The 22,411-nt window shown below is 48.8% G+C and overlaps 1 protein-coding gene across 2 annotated transcripts in view; it reads left to right on the forward strand.

Annotated features, from left to right (window-relative positions):
- The first annotated feature begins 544 nt into the window (after nucleotides 1–544).
- Nucleotides 545–22,411, forward strand: part of ZCCHC7 (zinc finger CCHC-type containing 7) — a 105,075-nt gene continuing 83,208 nt past the window's right edge. Inside the window, exons 1-4 of one of the 2 annotated variants that reach the window (XM_071730425.1) lie at nucleotides 545–621; nucleotides 1,285–1,324; nucleotides 2,854–2,982; nucleotides 5,679–6,366. In XM_071730425.1, coding sequence (XP_071586526.1) covers nucleotides 5,703–6,366 — 664 coding nt within the window. In that variant the 5' untranslated portion in view covers nucleotides 545–621; nucleotides 1,285–1,324; nucleotides 2,854–2,982; nucleotides 5,679–5,702. The remainder of the gene's footprint in view (nucleotides 622–1,284; nucleotides 1,325–2,853; nucleotides 2,983–5,678; nucleotides 6,367–22,411) is intronic. The other variant, XM_071730424.1, reaches the window with a different exon arrangement.

Raw genomic sequence — 22,411 nt, forward strand, 5'->3', positions numbered from 1 at the left:
ATTAAATATACATTGTAATATATAATAAGGTGTGTGTTAAAGTAAATATCACATAAATGTTCAGAGTCCAGAAGAAAGTGTGCAAAGAAAATTATTACACAATCGTCTCCCGCAGCCCGGCCCTGAGGAGCCCCCCCAGCCCCAGGGGCTGACCCGGGGGGACCCCTCAGAGCACCCGGGGGTCTCACACCCCACCCATGCCGGTGTCTCCTCAGTGACCCCCCCACCACCCCTCTCCTGCCTCAGGGCCGAACCCGCGCCTGCAGCCCAGGGGGGTCTGGAGGTCCTGGGGGGTCCTGGGAGGGGCACGGGTGGTCTTGGGGGGGGTCCTAGGGAGGTCTTGGGGAGTCCTGGGGGGGTAACGGGGTCCTGGGGGAAGGCTGGGGGGGACCGAGCTGCGCGTCCCCTCAAGCCCCGCCCCCTTTGGACCACGCCTCCTTTAGGCCACGCCCCCTCTCGCCCTCAGGGCTCCTCGCCCCGCCCATCGCCCCGCCCACCTCTCTCATGGGCGTGGCGAGGCGCCAGACAGGGCGGTGACGTCATCAGGGGCGGTTCCGGAAGCACGCGCAGCAGCACTTCCGGCTCGTCGTGTGGCGGCGCGGCCGGCAGTGAGTTCGGGCAGTGAGTACCGGGGGTACCGGGGGTACCGGCACCCGAGCACCCCCCAGCCCCGGCACCACCCCCGGAGGGACCCTCCCTGGCCCCCCGCCGCCCGGCACCCCCCGACCCGCCCCGGGGGCCGCTCTGCCCGCCCGCACCCCGCTCTGCCCCCCCTGCGGCCTGCCCCGCCAGCCCGGCCCGCACCCCCGGCCCAGCACCGCTGCTCCGGACCGGCCCCCGAACCCGCTCCCTCGAGGGGCTCCGCTGGCTGTCTGCCCTCTGGAGCCTCCGTGCCATTAAAGAGACGTGCGAGCCTCTGGGCAGTTGTCCGTGTTTGTCTTCGCCGCAGCCCGGCCCGGAACCAGCGCAGCCCCGGCCCGGAGCGCTGCTGTGAGGGGCCCCGGGGGGCGGGATGGAGCTGGGGAGGGGTCGGTGCCTTTAGGGGCTCCCGTAGAGCCCGCCGCGCCCCTTCCCTTCCCTACCCCGGGCACTCCGGCGCTCTGCTCCCCTCGGGCCGGCACCGCCGTGTGCAGGAACCGGGCCCGAGTCAGCCCGGTCTAGGGGAAAGCCGGCCCGGTAATCTGAGGAGCTGCACTTAAAAACGGCTTCAAGGGGGAAAAAAAAAAAAAAAAAAATCTCACAAAAGGTTTGAAGTAAACTTTGAATTGTTTTGTTATTTTCCAGGGTTTGGGTGTGGAAGATAGATTCCTGTCATCTGCTGCAGGTATAGCTTGTCACTAGTAAAACACTTATTTAACCTCTTCTCCAAATCTTTTCCTCTCTCCTTTACACTCGCACCACGTTTAAGGGAAGCGCAGGGAGGAGACATTTTCTTAAACACCCCACAAGTCACCAGGAGTTTGCTGAGCGACAGGGTTGTTATCTTTGTAACAAACGAGTGGCAGAGTTTTATCCAGAAGCATCCAAGCGCAGAGGTCCCACCGGGGCAGCTCGGGGGGGGCTTTCTGCCCGGAGCTGGGAGCAGGGGGTGGGTGCAGGGGCTGCTCTGTGCCAGACAGGGGTGTGGCTGCCCTGCAGGTCGCCTCATGGCGAGTTAAAATGTGTCCCCGTGAAGCTGTTCTGCTGGGGGAGGGGCACCCGCAGCGAAAGTTTCTTCCTCGGGTGCTGGGAGTGCAGCTGGGGGTGCCCGTGTGCCCAGGTAGCATCTGTGGCACCTTTGGAGCAGGAGTGAGGGGAGGGGAAGGAGAACAACTGTCTCCTGACATTGAACTCCAACAATAACCAGGTGTTGCTGGGTTTTGTGTTGTTCTTAAATAACCAGATTTGACACCTTCATAGTGTAGCCAGGACAGCAGAGCTGTGATTTGCATTTTGTTGCTCTGCTTCATAATAATTAATAATTCTGATGACTTTTCTCACCCACAAGAGGTGTGTGGTGGGTGCAAGAGCAGCTTCAGCAGCAGAAACCAAAGATGTCAGTTGCTTGCCCTGGAGCACTCGAGTTTTTTTATTGAGTTTCATGTTGTTTGTAGCTGTGCAGCACGTGCCAGTTTGTGCCAGTTTGTGTCCCAGTGTGACTGAGCAGAAGAGGGAGGAAAGGGGCCTGGGGTGCACAGAGCTGTGGGGTCACTGCCCTCACTGGGGGTGCTGGGCTTTGTAGTGCTGTGTCAAGCAGTCCCTGTGAGTGGTCTGGAGATCACCTCGTGCCACTTCTGGGCAGTGGTGGAAGGAAACTCAGGTAGCTGTGGTTCTTGTTAACTCTGTGTTTCCACCCTTTCCCTGGGCTGCTCTCAGGTGGTGCCCAGCAGAGGCTGTCCCCATGCTCTGGGGTCAGGTGGGGGTGGGATTCCTCCTGCTGAGGGGGTGCAGGGTGTGGTTTGGGGTTTCTAGGGGTAGGGCAGGCAGCTCCAGGTGTGGGGTGTCAGTGTGCTGTGCTCCCTGCAGCCCGTGCTACCTGTCCAACCTGATGGGCTGGGCTGAGTGCTCTTTCTGAAGTGGCTTTCAGACTCAGAGCTGGGGGTGTCACTGTCACAGTCACAGGGCAGCAAGCAGGAGGTGGCCCATGGAGAGAGGAACCCTGAAGTGCTGGAGGCCAGCATCAGACCCAGCTCTGGGTGTCAGACCTGGGGACACTGGGGAACAACAAAACTCTGCCAGGCTCCTCTTCCCCTTCTGGGCTGCAGGGCTTGTGTCTGGTTTGCCCCTCACCCTGCTGAGGAGGTGGGCAGAGGTGCTGGCTGAGCCCCTGGGTGCTGAGCAGAGGTGCTGATGTGGGATGTCTCCTGTTTCCAGTGGCCTGGCACACACTGAGGGAGAGGAGGGGCTCTTCCACGTTCCAGCCCTGCCTGAACCCCAGAGGAGGAGGAAGAGGAGGAGGAGGAGGAGCTGCTGCCTGACCTGAGCTGTGCAGGACATCTGGAGGTGAGTGCAGTGCAGTGCTGCAGGCTCAGAGCTGTCTGAAGGGTGACACCACCTAAAGCTGAGAGGAATGTTGAAGTTTTGGTGCTTCCCTGGGTCTGTCAGGTGCTTTTCTGTTTTAGTTCTTCACTGTCAACCACCACTCCTGTGAGCAGCCTTTTCCTTTTTCCTCCTGTGGCATCCAAACCTCAATACTGGTATAAAGGAGGTCTTTGTGTCTGTTAGCACCACGTTCTGAGCTTACTCTTTCATATTTTATTTGGCATGATGTGTATTATCTTTACCCAAAACCCAGAGGAGAGAGGCAGAATCTATCAGATCCAGACAATTTGGGTTGTCAATAAGCATTATATTGTCCTGCCTGTGCTCCCATGTTTTGTGTGGCTTTGCCTTGTTTCTTTCTGTGGGAAAGGTGTTTGACTTCTGGTGCAAGAGGAATCAAGTGAGGTCAGATCCCTCATGCTCAGGGAAGGGCAGGCACTGTGCCTTGAAGTGCCAGTGTTGCACAAATTGCTCATGTTCAAAGCTCCAGAATCTAGATGTTTGTACCTGTGTGTCAGCATCTGAACTTAAACAACACCAGGACCAGGCCTCCCATTCCACAGCTGTAACACAAATTCCACCTGGGGGTGTACAGGTCTGAAAAAGTTTGTTGGCTTCCCCAGGAGTGCCTGTAATGCAGAAACAGAGGTGGACTTCTCAGAGGAAGTATTCCCTTCTCCTCCTCCTCCCCCACAAATGAAATCATACATCCCCTGAGTTACCCAGAGGAACCTCAGGATGTGTTTGGGAGGGGGCAGGGAGCTCTGGAGATTCACTGCTGTGTTGGGATCAAGGGCCAGCTGAGGTGGGAAGGAGCCTCTGGCACTTGCCTTGTCCAACCCATGACCCCAGGCAGGGTGACCTGGAGCACTTTGCTCAGGGCCATGTCCCTCTGGGGTTTGAAAGCTGGATGGAAGAGCTTCCACAGTATTTCTGGGCAATAGAGTAAAAAAAGGTGGTTTTTTTTTATTCTTTTGTCTGCTGCATCTTGTCATGTTCCTAGAAACATTCCTAAGAGCTCTGCCTTATTTCCTTCCCCCCTCAGGTAATTGTGTTCCTTGGTAAGATCCCCTCAGCCTCCTCCAGGCTGAACAGTCCCCACTGGGCTCCCTTCATCATGTTGTGGCCCTTTGCTGCACCATTCCAGCCTGTACATCCTTTCTGGGGATGGCACTGGGGAAGGCTCCCAGGCTGCTCACAGCACTCCAGGTGTGGTCTTAGAATCACAGAACCATCATTGTTGGGAAGAACCTTCAAGATCACCAAGTCCAGCCATCAGTCCTACACCACCTTAGATCTAAACCAGCTCCTGAAGCACCACATTTACCCATTTTTTTAACACCCCCAGAGCTGGTGACTCCACCTCCTCCCTGGGCAACCTGTTCCAGTGCTTCACCACTCTTTCAGTGCAGCAGTTTTTCCCAATATCTAACCTGAACCTCTTGTAAGTGCTGGCTTGAGCAGAAGGGTACCCTGCCTCACCCTGCTGGCTGTGTTCTTCAGGAGCTCAGAATGCTTTTTTTCCCAAAAGTGTGTTGGGTCATGGTGAATTTCTCCCACCCCAGGTCCCTTCCTGCAAACCCACTGTCCAGCTGTGGTCCCCCACCTTGTGCCACCTCAGGATTTGACATTTACCCTTGGAGACTGCCATGGGAATCCTCTCTGCCCACCTCTCCAGCCCACTCAGGTTCCCCTGAGTGGCAGCAGGGTTCCTCTGCCATGCCAGCCACTCCTCCCAGCCCTGCAGTGTCCCATCAGCCAGCTCTTGCTGCCTGTTTGTCTGAGAAGCAGTGTTGCTGAGCACACGAGGAGGGAAATGGGTCTTCAGATCCACCAGAAAGGTGATTAAGGGTTGTAGAGAACAACTGCTGAGCTGGAGCCAGCATGAAGATCTCACAGCAAAGGTTGTGCTGGGCAGACACTGCCCAACCCTTCTTCAGGTGTCAGAGCATTGTAGTTGCATTTTCATGGCACTGCAGCTCAGTTTCTGAGTCCAGACAGGACAGTTTTGTACAAAGGTTTGTGCAAAGGCTGCAGATTTGTCCACTGTCTCCCTTTGGGTTATTTTTTTTTTTAACACTGCCTTCAGACCTGAGCAGTGTGTCTGGGTGCTGCTGTGTCACAGCACTCCTCCTCATGGGGTTGAGTTCTGATGTGCCATTTCAGGTGGTTCTGCAGCCCAGGTGTTGATAGGCTCCAAGTTCCTTCAGTCAGATGTTCCTCCCCTGCTCTCTCAGGGGTGTGTGTAAGGTGCTCCTTTGTGAAACAAGCTGCAGAGTACCCAGAATCACTGCCAGGCACCAGAACCATCAGCACTCAGGTTCAGGCACTGCTTTGTCTCCTGATCCATGCAGGTGCCCTGGTTTTGAACCCAAGGGGGAGAGGAGCTGTGGCAGCTGAGGCCACATTAAGTTCAGGTTTCAGCAGCCAAAGCAGTTGGGGTTCAGCAGTCCAGATGACAGCAGATGCACCTCTCAGCTGCTGTTGGTGTTGTGGATATGAGCACTGGTTGTTGTAGCTGTTAAGTCTGTTTTGTCCTCTGTACTCAGAGCTCTAGGAGTAACCCTAGCAATTCCAGAAAGACCAGAGGTGTCACCTCCAGGGTGGCTGTGGCATGCCCCCATGGCCATGCTGATGCAGCCTCTGTTTTCCTGTAGGTACAAGCTGTTGCACCTCCCAGGATGTTTGTTGGAGATGAGGACAAGGAGGATATAGAAGCCTATGAGGATGAACTTTATCATGAGGAGTCATCCAGCGAGCAGAGTGTTGACAGTGAGGTGGAATTCCATCTCTACAGCCAGGTCCACTATTCCCAAAATCTGGGGGAAACCAGCACCCTGGAAGTGGATGAAGAAGCTGATGCTGCAGGAGCCACATGTCACAGCTCAGCTCCAGCTGAGCAGCAGTTCAGAGACAAGGAGACCTCTGGATCCAGGGCTCAGCTTTCAGATGACCCTGAGGTTATTGTTTTGTCTGACAGCCCTGATGAAGACAGTGTGTACAAAAGCAAAGCAAAGAAGCCAAGCAGCTCTTCAGGTCAGTGTGTCATAGGTGCCACTCCAGGGTCCTCCACACCAAACCATGCTGCAGCTGAGGGGGGCACTACCCTGGATCCTGATGGATCCAGACCAAGGAAAAGTCCTGGGGGGAAGCTTCACCCAGTTCATTCTGCCAGAGGTCTCAGCATCCAGGATGTGCTGGTGATTGATGACAGCTCAGAGGAGGAGAGCTTGATGTCTGAAGGTGATCACATCGAGAGCTGGATGCTGCTGGGTGCTGGTGTGGATGACAGAGATGAAGATATAATGTTGAACCTGGAAGGCTGTGCAACTCCTGCCACTGAAGGTTAGTGCTGTCTTTAATCACTCATTTACTCTTCTGTATGTGGGAGGATTCCTCTGCAGTGATATTGATGTCAGTGTTTGCAAAGAGAGATGAGCAGGGAGCACACTGGAGTGTGTAAGGATGGGTGCCAAACCATGATGAAGGAAAGAGCCATTTATTTGTGCCATGCCACTCCCAGCATTCCAGTTGTATCTTATGTGGAAACCTAGCATTGCTGATAGGAGTTTGGAGTATCAGAGTGATACATGTTGTGAACTTTCCCTCTTCCCTGGGTGTTTTGTAGTCATAAAGGCATATTAGAAGTTGCTGGGCAGGAGGACGGGTGAAATAAAGAATGACCATGAGGTTTTCTTGCTGCATACAAAGTAGGCAGGGGAAAAAAAGAAAAAAAGAGGACTAAAGACAAAATTAGGAGCTGCATTGCAATAAAGTTTGCTGTGAAGTGCTGCAGGTAGGAAGGTGAGTGGTGTCCATAGCCCCAGGGGCAATGTCACTCCTCTGTTCCTCTGATGAAATTCCCACCCCCTGCCTGGCCTGGGTGCTCCCAAGGCTTTGGTGTGTGCCAGGCTGGAGGAGGCACAGCTGTGGAAAGGGATGGACTGCAGAGACCTGAGCCTTCCCCTTCCCCTTCCCAAGGCAGGTGCTGTCACCACCCCTTCAGGGGTCTGGCAGTTTGGGCTGATGGTCTGAAGTTTGTTGTCAGTTGTTGTATAGATTCTGCACTGAACAAACCAGAGTGATTCCCCACCACTGAGATTAACATCTGCCATTTTGGGGTTCTGCACAATACTCCTCCACCTGCTGGTGCAGAAGGTCAGTGTGATGGTCAGTGTGACTGATCTCAGCTGTGTCTGTGATCACCACACTCCCTAATACCCTAAGCCCTGCCACCAGCAGCTGGGAACTCTCCTGGATGATCCAGAGAATGCAGTTCCCAAGGAGAGGCTGTTGGGTGGGGGGATGTGCAGGTCTGCTGCAGCAGGGGACATCTCTGCAGGGGACCTGAACCCCCCTCTGAGGCCATGGCTGGAACACTGCACCCAGTTCTGTGCTCCACAGCTCACCAGAGACAAGGAGCTACTGGAGAGAGTCCAGAGCAGGGCAGCAGACATGGCTTGGGACTGGAGCATCTGTCTGATGAGGAAAGGCTGAGAGAGCTGGGGCTCTTTAGCCTGGAGAGGGGAGGTCTGAGGGGAGAGCTTATTAATGTCTGCAGGTGTCTAAAGGCTGTGCAAGCAGTGCTGCTCTCACCTGCTGCTGCCTGGCTGTCAGAGAGGGGAAAGCTGAGAAACTCTCTGCTTTCTTTTCTTGTCCATGAATGTTCAATGACTTTTTGTGTAGAGCTGTTCCTGTGTATGTTCCCAAGTGTCTGTCCATAGTCCATGGCTGGGCAGACCATGCTGTGCACTCCATCTCAAGCTAGAGGCCAGTGTGCTTGCCCAAGCCTCAGGGATGTAAGCTGCTTCTCCTGCTGCCAGGGCATTCAGCTGACATCCCAGACACCTACATTGTATTTGGAATTTATATAGTATTTTCTCCCTGCCAGTATTTAAAAATGCAGTTCCCATAGCCTGAAGTTGCTAAATTTAATTAATACCTTTCTTTTTGTATTTTCATACCCTGTCTCTTTCTTTGAAACCAGAGCTAATTAGTTTGTCTTTTTCTTAAATTCCTCTTCCTGCTGGGAAGCAAGGAGTGGTGGCTGCTGTAGCAGCAATGCAGTTTGTGCACAGAGCAGGTAATACATTTTCTGGGTAGTGTCTGTTTTCCTCATAACTGCTGGGCAGGCAGATGACCTGGAGTTAGGTTTGTTTTGTTCAGTTTACTCTTGGATCTCTCCAAGATTTACAAATATAAATTGCTGGTGGTAGCATTCAAGATTACCCAGAAAAAAAGACAGAAAAAAGTTAAAGCAGTGCTCGAGGCTGTAAGCATGTTTCAAAATCAGATACACACAATTTGGGGAACATTCTGTAATTAATTTACCAGGGTGGTTATGGTTCCTGGGTATAAAAAGCAAATGAAATTCATGTCTTCACTCTGTGCCACTGCTGACCGAGGGAGGCTTTCAAAAATCAGCATGGGAGGTTAATATCAGGAGACAATTTTGATACCTTAACATATGTTTTTGTAGCAAATGTAGCAATATGTCTTATTCTTATATACACTTGGAGATGTTGACAATAAAGAAGCCACAATAAAGCAGCTGAGGGGAGTGGAATTTTCCTGTGCAGGATAAACTTTTCAGACTGTTCAGAACTAAATTAGTTTCATTAAATGTAGTAAATGTAACATTTTTTGAGATGCTGGAATGGGAAGCCATTCATACAAGGGGCTTGTAAATACATCTCTTCTTCTCCTGCTGTGATCTTGGTTCTGAAAGCTGCATCAGAACCTTCCCCAAGCCCCTCCTGTTGCCCTCCTGGTGTCTCCTCCTGCCCAGAGATCTGCAGGGTGTACACAGGGGCAGCTCTGGTGAGATGCAGCTTGGCTCAGCTGCTCTGCTTCTGACACGTGTGGTGATGGAGATGCAAAGGCACAGGCTTAAAATAAGCAGGTGGTGGTGGGGGGTGTAATGAAAAGCCAAAACAGCATCAAAATAGTCTTAGGGAACAAAACCCATAGATCTTCCTAATGTGAAGTAACCATAATTTGTTCATGGAGCTTACACAGCACTACATTTGCAGTTCTACAGGTTGTAAAGGACTCCTGTACTGGAACATAAATGTTAACATTTTAAATCTGAAGGAAGAAATGCATTTTTAAAAATGTGTGTTGGCAGGTTAGTTTCAAACATATTCTCTGCTAAGTACTTTAAATTGTCTTGAGACATGCTCAGTTCTGTTTTCAGGGTTTCTAAAGAATGAGATCAAGTATTTAGGTGACTACACAGTATGTAAATTACTATTTAAGGGCTTGCAAAGACAGTGAGGATGGACATGTAGTGAGGTGACTGGTAAAGCCTTTTCTTCTCTCTTCTCCCCCAAAACTGCCTGTGGCTGTGACAGTGGTCCCAGGACAGTATTGTAGTGTGTCCAATTGTTTTCACATTAAAAAGGGAACTGAAAGGTGAGCAGTTCTCTGACTACCAGAGCAGTGGTTGTGTCTGCCATTTGATGGGTCTCTTTTCATGTTAAGCCCCAGAAACAGAGATGCTGAGGTTCCCTTGGAGTCAGAAGAAATAACTCCTCTGGGAAAGGAATCAGGCTTATATCATTATTCTGTAACTTCTCTACATCTTACTTGTCCTCCCAGCTCTTGTTTCACATCTGTATTTTTTCTAATATTCTCTATAAACAAACAAACAAAAATGCTTTCTCCGATGTCTCCATTGCAGTCTTCTCCCCACACAGCGTTCCAGCCTCAGCTGCCACCATCCTGTCATTTACCCTTGGGATATGATGAATTAAGGTTCACCTCTACCCTTCTGTTCTCTGTTGACATCTCAGAAGTCACAGCTGGGCCACAGACACTTGCCCAGTGCTCACCTGAAGGCTTTTCCCATCTTTCTGCCCACTCTCCAAGTGAATTTGTGCTTTCTGCAGCTCAGTGGCTCTGTGCCTCCCTGCTGGGGATTGTGTTTCTGTGGTGAGATGGTGCACAGGGCAGGAGCAGCACAGTGTCTGGAGCTGCAGGTGGCTGGGCAGGCTGAAGGACAGTGCCCACGGACCCGTGTGTGTCACTTGTCCCCACCTGGTCACCTCTGGGATTCCGTGCCTGGCACTGGGAAGCACACGTGCTGCTTGCTGCTTTGCAAAAAGGGCCCTACCTGCTTCACGTGGCAGTTAAAAGATGAGTAACTCAGCCAGTCTGGGTCTCTGCTGTCATTTACCTGATTTTATAAATGTTTGAATCCTGAAGAAAGTGTGCAAAGAGCATTATTACAAAATCTGCTAGATGCAGTGAATTCAGTGTGGAGTTTCCAGTCTCTGGAGGAGAGTCTGCCCCTCCCACCCCTCTCCTCCACTTTGCATTCAGAGTGTACATGATAGGAACATTAATCTCCTGTAGCTGGAAGTCTTTCATCCATCCCTTCATTAAAAGCTTACTTTTCACATACTTCCTCTCCCATGTAGAGCTGCAGTCATAGTCTCTGCATTCTTTTGTTCCTCGTGGCTTTTGGAAGGACAGCTTTCAGACCTGCAGTGCTGATGTCTGTCCAGTCAGGGGTACAAACAGAGTTTATGTTCCCCCTGCTTCATCCCCTGCCCACCCAGAACCTTCCTTGGAGACCACAGGCTGATGTGGGCTCAGCTGGGCTGTGGAGTGCAGTGCATAGGGCTGGTTTTCAACCCCAAGTTTTTATAAACCATCACCAACAAGCTCTGCTGGGTTCCCAGGCAGGGCACGGTTGCTTTCTTCTCTGCTCTTTCTTTCTTACTGACACAGTAGTGAGACTTTTACAAGAGCATGGCTAGAGGTGCCACTGCTGGCATGAGAAGTGGCTCTGGAAAGTCACACAGGTGCTGGTCACTGCTCTGTCCAAGGGAGAGGGTGTTGTCATGGTCCTTCTCCACAGAATCCTTTCTCCCAAGCAGCTCTGCTGCCTGTTCCTGTTTCCCCATCAGTAAGTTTGTGTGGTGGATTCACTTGAGGGAGAGGATGCCATTCAGAAGGACTTTGACAGGCTTGAGAAATGGGACAGTGCATGAGGTTCAACAAGTCCAAGTGCAAGGTCCTGTGTCTGGCTCAGAGCAGTCCCAGGCACAGTTACAAACTGTGTACAGAGTGGGTTGAGAGGAGCCCTAAGAGAAGGACTTAGGGGTGGTGATTGACCAGAATCCCAACAAGAGCCAGCAGTGCTCTCATGCAGCTCAGAAGAGCATCCTGAGATGCATCCAGAGGAGCAGGGCCAGCAGATCAAGAGAGGGGATTTTCCCCCTATGCTCTGCTCTTGTGAGACCCCACCTCAAATCCTGCATCCAGTGCTGGTGTCCTCTCCATCAGAAGGACACAGATCTGCTGGAATGAGCCCAGAGGAGGCCACAAAGGTGATCCAGGGGCTGGATGGAGCAGCTCTGCTCCCAGGAGAGGCTGAGGAGCTGGGATTGTTCAGCCTGGAGAAGAGGAGACTCCAGGGGGAGCTTAGAGCTGCCCCCCAATCCCTGAAGGGAACCTCCAGGAAGGATGGAGAGGGACTTTGCATCAGAGTGTCCAAGCAGAGGAGAAGGGGAAATGGATGGAAAGGGCAGGAGAAGAGGTTCAGGCTGGATCTGAGGAAGAAGTTCTTCATCAGGAGGGTGCTGAGACTCTGGAACAGATTGCCCAGAGAAGCTGTGGCTGCCCCCTCCCTGGAGGTGTTCAAGGCCAGGTTGGATGGGGCTTGGAGCAACCTGGGCTGGATGAGAGGTGTCCCTGGGCATGGCAGGGGGATTGGAGGGGGTGAGCTCTGAGGATCATCAGGGTGGAAGCTGTGATTCAGTGGCAGCAGTGATGCAGCTCCCAGGGTGTGCAGTGCCTGGAGGTGGCACCAGCCCTGGGGACAGTGGCACCAAGGACAGCCCCGGGCTGCTGTCTGAGCACAGAGCTTTGTCAGACAAGGGCAGGGCAGGGGCTGCTGGGGTGGTATCAGTCTGTTGATCTCATGACCTCCCAGCTGTCTGAAGGCAAAAAGTAATTTTTGTGTTTCCAAACAGATTGACTTCTGGAATTTTTATAACACCAGCATTTTTAATCTTCTATATTGAAAGTAGTTATGAAAGGAAGCCAGCATCCAAGTGACAAATAATTTCACTTGAGGCATGGTGGTTTCTGTTCACTTTTGCTCCTTACTGTCCCGTGCAACTGCCCTGTACAAAAAGAAACTGTGAAAGTAAAATGAATTGCAAGCTAACATTTCCAAAGCAGTTTTTACAGCTTTCTGCTCTGTCATCCACTTCCAGCTCATTTTCCTTTTCTAGCACTCTTGCTACACACAGATTTTTATCCGTAGTAATCAACTCTCATTTAATCAAAGAAAGCATAATAAAAATATATCTGTAAAACCAATTTTTAAAAAAATTAACGATATGAATACTTATTGAATGAAACCAAGAAAAAATGTATGCCTAAAATGATAAAAGGTAATGTGAGAGCATTTTATTTCTGCCTCTTCCCTAAAAAATACTACAGGAAGGAGTTTTCTGTTCGGCAGCAGTAGCTGCAGCTTCTGGAATCAAAGTAGACATAGCAGTGTCTGGTAAATTTAGCTTATTCTTTTATCTCTGTCAGCCATGCTTAGAAAGGAAATATGCTTTTTAACCATCACTGTTTTAAATGGCTTCTTCTAAAGGTATGTCATAATTTTCTTTGAACTCTGTATGTTACTACAGAAACTGTTCAAAAATCTGACCGCATCTGTATTTCTTTTTTCTTGCTGGGCTGTTATTCAAATCCCTCAGGGTACTTTTAACCAGTAATAAGGTGTAAACTTATTTCTAAAATGACCAAAAAGTAAACAGTAAATTGTTCGTTTATTCTTTAATTTCCTTTTCCCTGTTACCTAGTTTTAAACACAGCCTTTTCAAGATGCAGTATGGTTTTGTTCCATATACTTACAGCACCAACTAACTTTTTTCTGTAGAAACTACAATAAATTTTTCAGTATTATAGGCTACAGGAGAAACATTTAAAGAGGCACACTACTCTGTGCTTTTTGGATGCCTAGGCTGTGCAACTCCTGGATTAAATCTCAGTAAAAGTTGCTTTCAGGAGTAAAAAGTTTTCTTGGTGAAAATCAGTTCAGTAATTACAATATTATTAATACCTAATGGCACGTGCAAGGTCGACCTGTGTACAAATTGCAGTGTAAAAAAAAAAGAAAAAAAAAAAAGAAACACCCAAAAAAGCACCGTTTTTTTCCTTGTCAGTGTGCAGTGCCTGGCAGCATGTGTCTGCTGGCAGATCTCTGTTCTCTGCTGCCCTCTCCTTGAGGCCAGGGGGTGGTGGTCCCATCAGTGGTGGTTCCAGGTTCCATCTCACTGGTGACAGTGGCCTCTGACATCAGTGGTGCTGCCAGTTCCTGTTGTGGCTGCTGATGTCCCCTCTCAGGAGGTCCCAGTGCCCCCAGAGCATGGCTTGTCCCCCCGGGGCATCTGGGGGGGTGTTGGGGATGTCTTGGTGTGCCATGAGCACTTTCCTGTCCGGGGAGCTGTGTCCGTGGGGATGATGCCTGTGGGGTGGGACCTGTGCTCTGCCTCTGCTGCAAAGCTCAGGGCTGGAGCAGCTTCCCAATGGCTCCTCTTCTCCAGACCCCCCCCTTCCCCCTCCGAAAAAAAAAAGAGAAGGGCTTTTTCCTGATGTGGGGGGGGTCTTCTGGCCTGTGTCTGGTGGAACACTCACACCCTGGATGTATCAGGAGTGCTTCGTGCATGAGCTGCTGGAGCAGAATGCACCCGGAGCACTGGGAATCCTTCCACCCAAAGCTTCTGAGATGCAGCACATACATATGGATGTTTTGATTAAAGGAAAAAAAAAAAAAAAGCTTAATCTTCTTTACCGTGTAATGTGGATACACTTGAATCTCTTGATTATTTAAGGAAAAAAAATTAATAAAACTAATAAAGTTCCTTTGCAAATCTGAAGAGATCTGGACTAAGTGCACATGCAACCTGAGCAGGGCCTTTATCTGTATGGATTCCTCTGCTATTGTGGACCTGAGCTCTAATTTAAATTTCCCAAGGCTTTGGACTGCTGACTAGGTTTTCTGCAAGAGTGCCCATGCTTACATGGTCATATATTCTGGGTGACTTTTTCACTTTTTTTATCTTTTTTTTTTTTTTTTTTTTTTTTTCTTTTTTCTGTTCTGTTGATTGTTATAAGGGGATTTTTTTTCCCCTCACTTCTGTCATTGGTTTGATCTCTTTTCCTTGTCCCTGTTTCCCTGGGTGTCTTACAGGTGGGGAAAAACTCTCATATGGCTGTTGAATTTCTGGAGATTAATGGGAAACTGATTTAATCCTTCTAAAAGAGAAGTGTGGGATTTTTAAGTAATTAGAATTGCAGCAGTAACTACTGAAGACAAAGGATCAAGGTCTTAAATAGGGAAAAAGTAAAGTTTGAGCTGGGCTACAAAGACACCTAAGTCATGCAGATGTGTGTGGAATAAGCACAAGAAAAACTGAGTTTATATTAATGAATTTTAAAACAGAATAAAAGCCTAGAGAAGGATAGAGGGATTGGTACTGAGAAGGAAGCCTGCACTGGTCCCGTTGCAGTGACCACATTGTCACAGCTGGCATTTGGTGGAGGAAGTTGATCCTTGGATTTTGCAGTACCTGTGGACATGCAGGTGTATCCCAGTGTCTGTAGCACAAGCTAATGAGCCCTGGGGTGATTTCCTATATGCTCTGCTAATTTGTAATTCCAGTATTCTCACTGCCAGGTACTGCATGCCTTTCCTGTCTGAGTTCCAGGCACTGATCTCCCTCCAGCAGCTTTTTCCAGGTGTCAGCACAGCCCTGTCCCTGCTCCCTGCCTGGGGCACAGCACAGGCTCTGCTGCACCCCTGCACATCACAGGGACTCCTCTCCTCCCCTCTCCTCTCTGGAGCAAGCCTGGACCAGGGGCCTTCTGCTGCCAGAAGATGCCTGGCTGACAGATACCCCGTGGTGTGGAATTTAGGCTGAAGCTGTGTCTTTTTACAGGAAAATGTTTAGTGTCAGGAGGCTGTGCCACCTGCCAGGCTCACCCTCTGCTCACTGTGGTTACCTTTGCTTTTCCTCCAGTGCTCCTGTGGATGTCCCTGCATCACCTGTAATGGTGCCAGGCATCCTGAGTATGTCTTGGGAGACAGGGACACCCTTAGAACTGAGACAGTAAGAAAACAAAAGCTCTGTCGGTCCATCCTGTGCTGGGCACACGGTGTGTGGCTGACATTGAGCAGCAAAGCCATTGCCCACGTCCTGCAGAAAATGCCAGGGGGAGGTCTGGCTGCAGGATGTGATTTATCACCATTCTGCTGTCCCTTTGCTGTCTCTGTGCAGGGCCAGGGTTGATCCCTGGTGCCTGTTCTTTGCTCCTGTTCCCCACCTCAAGTGCAGGTGGTGAGGAGGATGCTGCTGCAGGTCCCGTGGAGGTGTGGGGGGCTGTTGGTGACAGTCCCAGCACAGGGTGGGGGTTTCTGTCTGCAGTGCCCTGCTCTGCTTCTCTTTCCCCCAGCCCCACGGCCCCAGACAGGCCCTGGGCAGGATCATCCTTCCTCCAGCAACTCCTTTAAACCCCAACAACCCGAGAGCCAGGGGGAGGGAGGGGGGAAAGGAGGAGGGGGGGAGAGGCTGCCAGATGCTTTTTTCGGTCTCTTTTTGAAACTCTCTGTGCGCGGTGAGACACCAAGAGTTGTTTTTTTTTCTCTGCCCTTTTGAATCGGAGGGCAGCGAGACGCTGGGTGTTCCCAGGCTCTGTGGTGACAGCGGTGGCCTTGGCCTTGCCCTGCCTCCCTCCCAAGGTAAGCACCCAGCCCATCGCTGCCTCTTCTGCCTTTACAGTTTGCTCTGCAGGGGTCTGGGGGTGCCCCCCGGGGGGCTCCGGCCCACAGCCAGCTCCCGGACCGCGTGTGACGATGTGTACACACGCGTCACACACCTGTACACGCGTGTCACACACCCGAGTGTCTGTGTGTGCCCCGTGGCCGTGAAGCTGCAGCTTCCCCGCGGCGTTGGTGCGGGACAGCTGGCAGGCAGATGGACAAAGGGAAGATAACGTGAAGGAAAAACAACAAAAAAAGTTGCCAACTTGGAGGAGAGTTTTCTGCAGCGTTCCAAAACACCTCCCCGAGAGGGGAGCGGCATTCCCAGGATTTGTTCCTGGCAGAGGATGGGCTTCAGGGCACAACAGCCCAGCACAGGACCCTTCCCGAGGCTCTGGTGCCCTGGGACTCCACTGCTGATGCTTCCAGAACTGCAGCCCAGTGGGCCTGCACGGCACAGATCCTTCTCAGCAGATTTTAATTATTACCATTTGTTCTGGGAAAAAAAAAAAAAAAAAAAAAAAAAAGGGGGTCCTAGTTAGGAAATCAGCATCAGCAATCAGAGCAGAGGAACAGTTCAGCTGGCATTTGTAGTTTGTGTCTGTGGATATATGTGTGTATGTGTGTATATATATATGTATTTATATACACACATACAGAGATAGGTATGACTTGTGCACTTCCCCATGAGCTGCCCCGGGGTGGGTGGGCTGTGAGGTGATGGTGAAGGCAGTTTATTCCCTGTGTATTTCTGAGATATGCCCGTGCTGACCTTTGTTTATAATGTAGCCATTTACTTTGTGCACTTTTTTATTTAGTTTAGGTTTTGACGTATTCCTATTTAATTCCTGTTTAACAAAGAAAAAATAACAAAACAAAACTATTGGAAAGTTTCAGATTTTTACATTGCAGAAACAATTTTTTTTTTTTTTTAACGAAGCCTGAAAAGCAGGCATCAATTTGTCATCTGTACTGTGGGTTTTGGGTTTTTTATTTGTTCGTTTTTTTCTTCTGGAGCTGTAGCCTTGTGCAGCGGGATCGGCGCCGTTTTTCTCGTAGCTTCTCCGCAGCGGAGGGCTCGGGTCGTGTCGGGAATCCCGGGTCAGCCGTGTTCTGGTTCGGTCCCGTAGGAAGGTGCCCGAGCTCCCGCCGGAGCCTCCGCCCGCATCGGACCCGGAGCGGCTCCGGAGCGGGTCCGGGGGGTGCTCGGAGGAGACTCAGACTCTGTGCCCCTCTCAGTCTGGGGAGGACAAAAGCTGCCAAGTGCTTTCCCTTCAGGCAGGGCCCTGCGCGTCTGGATGGTTCTGCGGGGGAACCATTGGAAGGAGCTCATGGAAAGCTCCCAGGTAGTTGGTGTAGCAGCGAAACAAACGGGGGGAAAAACGGGCTGTAGCTGCTTCCCAGCCCAGTTTTTCTCAGCACGGGGAAGGGAAATAAATGCAGGAGGAGAAAGGCTGTCAGCTCTCTGCTCTCCGACTGTCTGGGTGTGTAAAGAGCATCCCGAGCAGTGCCTGCGACCCGAGGCTGAGGGTGTGCTCACACAGATGGAAGGACAGACAGACAGACAGACTGACTGACAGACAGACAGACAGACTGACTGACTGACTGACTGACTGACTGACTGACTGACTGACTGCCTTCCAGTGGGCTCCCTCATCAAGAGGGACGTGGTCCTTGTTTTTTTCAGCCTGCATGTTGCTGATGTCTGACATGTCTGGCTAATTCAAAGCCTGGTCACTTGATTTGTTTACTGTCCCATGTTCCTTGTTGCAGAGAACACACCTGCAAAGTCACCTGTGCCTCCTTTTTGTTTTATTTCAAAGCTTGGTTAGTCTTGAGTTGCTTTGTGAAGCTAAAAATCTGTAGGGCTTTGAAGGAGTGAGCAGTCTCTTTGGGAGTGGAATCCTTCCCAAAGAAAATGCTTGTAGTCTGACTGGATTTATAAGGGTTGTAAAAGATGCTGAAAATTCATTTATTTATTAAGGATAAATTCACTGAAACTTTTTATTCTTTTTATTCAGGCAAATGCCTGATTTTTTTTCCCCTCAATCAAACTCAGACCATTTCTCAGTACACATTCTCATGTCACCATTCCAGTTTGCATCTTACAGGGAGGAAAAATGGGCATAAATGAAAAGTACACCAGAAAATCCCTGTAAGTAGTTCAGAAATGGTACAGCTGCCAGAACAACAGTTAATTCTGATGTAGCTGCCTTTTCCTGTAGCTTCTCTGAGAGCATAAATACAGGAAGGGAAGAGGACAGCTTCCCAGGCAGCATGGCAGAGCTGCAGGGACAGCCTGCAGCCACACAGCAAAACCTGTGATTTTAACTTTTTGGAGGGTTTTGGCTTTGGGTGTGCCACTGGAAATTAAAGGGAGAAAGAGGAAAGGATCAGCGACTTGTGGTGTTGGCTATGGAAGCATTCAGTGTCACAATCACCTCGAGTTGAATCTGCTTTCTGCCCTCTGCCTCTGATGGGACTGACCACAGTGAGCTCGGCAAAACTTTGCAGGTAACCGAGGCTGGGAGGTGACTGCCTGACCTCCAGAGGAGAGGCAGAGCTGGATCAGTATGGCCTGCTCCTTGTCTGGGGCTCCTAAAGGGTGTACATGGAGAAAACACAAGCATTACTCTTATTACCAGCTAAGTCAGGGATGAAGAATAAAAAATGCTCTTCCAGTCAAACATGAAATCTAGACTGTCAGAAAGTTATTTGCAGTTTGTTTTCCGAATTTTCACTTTATTACTGTAATTTTGAAGTTCATTAATAGCATGATGTGCAGTATTAATAGACAGTTCTGTATGGAATGAATGAAAAATCAGAGTCAAACAGTCCTCCTCAAGGAAAAGAATAAAAGCACAGGAGAAGAAAGGAAGAAAAATCAAAATTACATCAAGGATTCAGTATCAGACTCTCATGCCCTTAACTCTTAAAATTCCGAGTTTTAAATATTGACCAAGGTCAGTGTGTTTCAGTGAGTGAAAATCAGGGCAGTTGATCTGACCATAAATATTACCATTCTTTGCTGCTGAAAGCAGCTGACTAATGACTTGGCTAATGAAATTAGTGTACAGGTGACAGTGCTGAGCCTCCGAATTCAGCTGCTCAGTACAAGTGTCCTGACCTCACAGATGCTTCTGGATTAAAAAAACCTGATATTTCAGCTTTTTGCTCTGAGCAGTGCAATAGGTTTTGTAGTGCAGTAGGTTTTGTTTTGTGATAAAAATGCAGTTATTCCCCCGTTTTCAAGTGTCCTTATGAAGCAGTGCAGCAATGTGTCAGTGTTTCCCGTGGCACTTCGTGTGTTACCACAGTAATTAAAACCACTAACACTGCCCTTCTCATGATTCATGCAGAATGTGTTGTGTCCTGGGGTGTGTGGTGCAAGGTATTCTGCAGGCAAAAAGCAGGAAACCATCAGTGATTTAAGGGTCTGTTTTTAATTCAGAAGCTAAGAATTGTCCCCTTGTAAAATGGAGAGGGGAGTGGTCTGAAAGAGACCTCAGGAAAGGGGGGAATGGCTCATCTTAGAGCCCACCACAAAGTACTTGTTCATTGATATTTTAGCAGTGAGTTTTCTGCAGACTTTTTTTTTTTTTTCTGAACACAAAATCACTAGAGCAGTGTCTATAATTATTATACAAAATGCAGTTTTTTAAAAATAAACTTTCCTTGTATTTTCTCAGATACAATTATGCTACTCGTATGCATTTCAGCTCTGTACCCACAAATTTTATTTAACAAAACACATCCCTGCATCTTTTTTTACAGCAAAATCCTTACATTTATAGTGTCTCTAATTACACAGAAGTTAAATATAACATTTTCTGGATGGAGTAACTGTGAAGAGATACATATTAGTTATTTCTGAAATGTAAGTATAAAGTTATAGTACCACTTACAAAAAGCTACAAAAAAACCCAACAGTTGTGCTAAGTTGTTAGTGCCAGAAACTGCTAATAAAATATTAACAGTAATAAGTTCAGCTGCATTCCATCCTGGGCCCCAATATCAATGGCTGAATTGTGCCAGAAAACCAAATGATGTGAATTTGCAATATAATAAGCTTCTTGGATTTAAATATTATTCTTAAACCAGCAAAAAATGGATAAATACAATTTCCAATTTTATTTCATTCTCATTTTCTGAGGCAGAAAGATGAGATGATTTTATGTGGAAAGTGTTGCTACTGGGTATGTGTGGGAATACAGCTATGGACATGGGTGATTCACAGCTGGAATAGCTGCATTTTAGATTTTTTTTTTCACTTTTGTATCGAAAGGTACTTTTTCAGAGCTAGGTTTGACACTGTTGTCTTGCAAAAGCTTTACAGAAGTTCCAGCGTGCTGCATGGCAACCAGTAAAGCATAACTTTAAAAGTAACATCTGCTATTTCTTTGGTTTTACTTTTTTTTTTTTTCATTTTCTTTTTTTTTTTTTTTTCTTGTGGGAGGATGATTCCTTAAAATATATGGTGATCTTTTAAAAAGTATAAATAAGTTGGAAGGAACCAGAAAAAATGTTTTTTGATTACAAGTTATAAAAAACAGAGAAACAGAGTAATGGCGATTTTTGTCACTGACAGAAGACTCAATTTTTGGTTTTTATTTTGTTGCTAACAAGTAATAAATTAATAAATCATCCACATAGATGTTGCCAGAGGCTACCCTGAAGGTGAAAAGTGTCTGAATTTCCGATGGATCTACTCTATATTGGAGAAGTGAATTTTTCCAGCCTTTCAGTGCAGTGACAAGATTTACCTTCAGGAAGATGTTCTGGTGTTTCTGTGTGGTATCAGCATAATGTTGTCTTTATTGCTGTACTCGAGTGCTTGACCCCTGTGTCTGAAGTCAGCATTCTGAGGGAAGGAGAGGATGGTGAAAGCTTTTATTGGGCTGTGTGAGCAGCTTGATTTTTCTCAGAGGTTTCTGTGTCTTGCTCTGCCAGGAGCTTGATGTTCCAAATCTGAGGTTTCAGGCCCAAAGTGTGTGCCAGACAGGGGATGGCAGGCTGGGGGTGTCAGTGATGGAGAGGACTCTGCCTGAGGTAGCAGAGCAGGGTGGGCTGGCTCCCTGATGAAGCCCCCTTGGGCAGGGGGTTTATAAACATTCTGTGCTCTTGGCTTGGATTCTGGTTAAAGAAAAAAAGAGCAGCGTGCTCTGTGCTCACCAGTGCTCACTGGGTAAATTCCTCCTGAATGCTGCTTTCCAACAAATACTTGCTGTGGTTGTCCTGGTTTAATTGTGTTCCTCTGGACAGGAGCCTTCTGTCTGGGTGTCTGGTGGGAACAAGGTGTAACCCCCTGGTGGGGCTGCTGGCTGGCTGGTGCAGCAGGATGTAGCCAGTCCTCTTGCCACATCCCAAACGTGGAATGTGTATTTTTGATCCTAGGAGAGGCAAAACGTTGCCATCAGTTTCTCTAGTGTGGTCTGTTGTTTGGTTTGGTTTGTTTTTTTTTTTCTGAACTGAGCTTTCTCTGATGAAAAATTTATTCCCCTCTTCCAAGTTCCAGCAGCAAGTTACAGCATTATGCACAGCACAGCAAAGGGCTTCTGGTTGTCCTGCCCAAAGCTCTTCCTTTCCATCTTTCACCATCCAAATTACTCTTCCTGGCCTTTTTGCCTCCTACCTTCCTGACCCTGATGTAATCCCTTGACATAATTATGAATAATGAGGAACTCATCTGTGAAACTACACAGGTAACATTTTTGATGGCAGATGTGATGGTTTGAAAGATACAGTCAAATTGTTATTTAATTGAAATGCTGCCAATGCCATGTTTTAAAATTACTCATACTTTTAGAAAACAAGGATGGGGGCCAGAAAGCAGCCAGCTTTATAGCTGTATAGTGGCCTCAACGTGTGTGCTAGATTCACACCAAAAAAAGGAGAGAGGAAAGCAACTGTTAAGTGCCATTTTGCAGGCATAGGTAATCGTCTGCAGCTTATGACATGAAATCTTCTGAACTGTGTGAATTCATGAGGTGGTATTCAATGTCTTACTGCTGACACCAGCAGTGTGCTTGGTCCTGGTGTCTGCTGGGTGGTGTTCCCAGCTGTCCCCTCTTCTTTACATTAGTGCTGGTGACTTCTGTATTGCACAGGATGAAGGAGACCCCCAGATAACAAAATGCTGCTGCTGTTCAAATAATTCCAAACTTATAGAGAGCCTGATCTATAGATTTTTCTGACACCTTCCTTCTGGAGGCTGAGGTGGGGTTTTTCCAGAGGCAGTGCCTGTTCTGCCCCATCTGAGTGCTGGGTGTGTGTGATGACCCATCCTGTGTGCAGTGAAAGGTGAGATAAGGAAGCCAGTGGGAGCAGCTGATGGTCACTTACTGCAGGATGTTCTGGAAGCCAGGTGCTGATCTGCTGCCTCTGAAACATTGCTCAGACCCTGCAGGATTCACAGGCCCAGAAATCCACTGGATTTCTGCCAGAACCAAGCTGGGCTCTGGGTGGTGGGAGAAGACTTGCCTTGAATTGTGTCTTGACCATCTTCAGAGTCAGCAGACTCAGTCTGGATTTTCCTGGTGGTAAGGTGCATGGTGTATGTGTGCTGCGAGTATGTTGTGCTTAAGGTGGGATAACAAAGGT

The sequence above is a fragment of the Heliangelus exortis genome, chromosome Z (assembly GCF_036169615.1).
Source record: "Heliangelus exortis chromosome Z, bHelExo1.hap1, whole genome shotgun sequence".
Classification (NCBI taxonomy): domain Eukaryota; kingdom Metazoa; phylum Chordata; class Aves; order Apodiformes; family Trochilidae; genus Heliangelus; species Heliangelus exortis.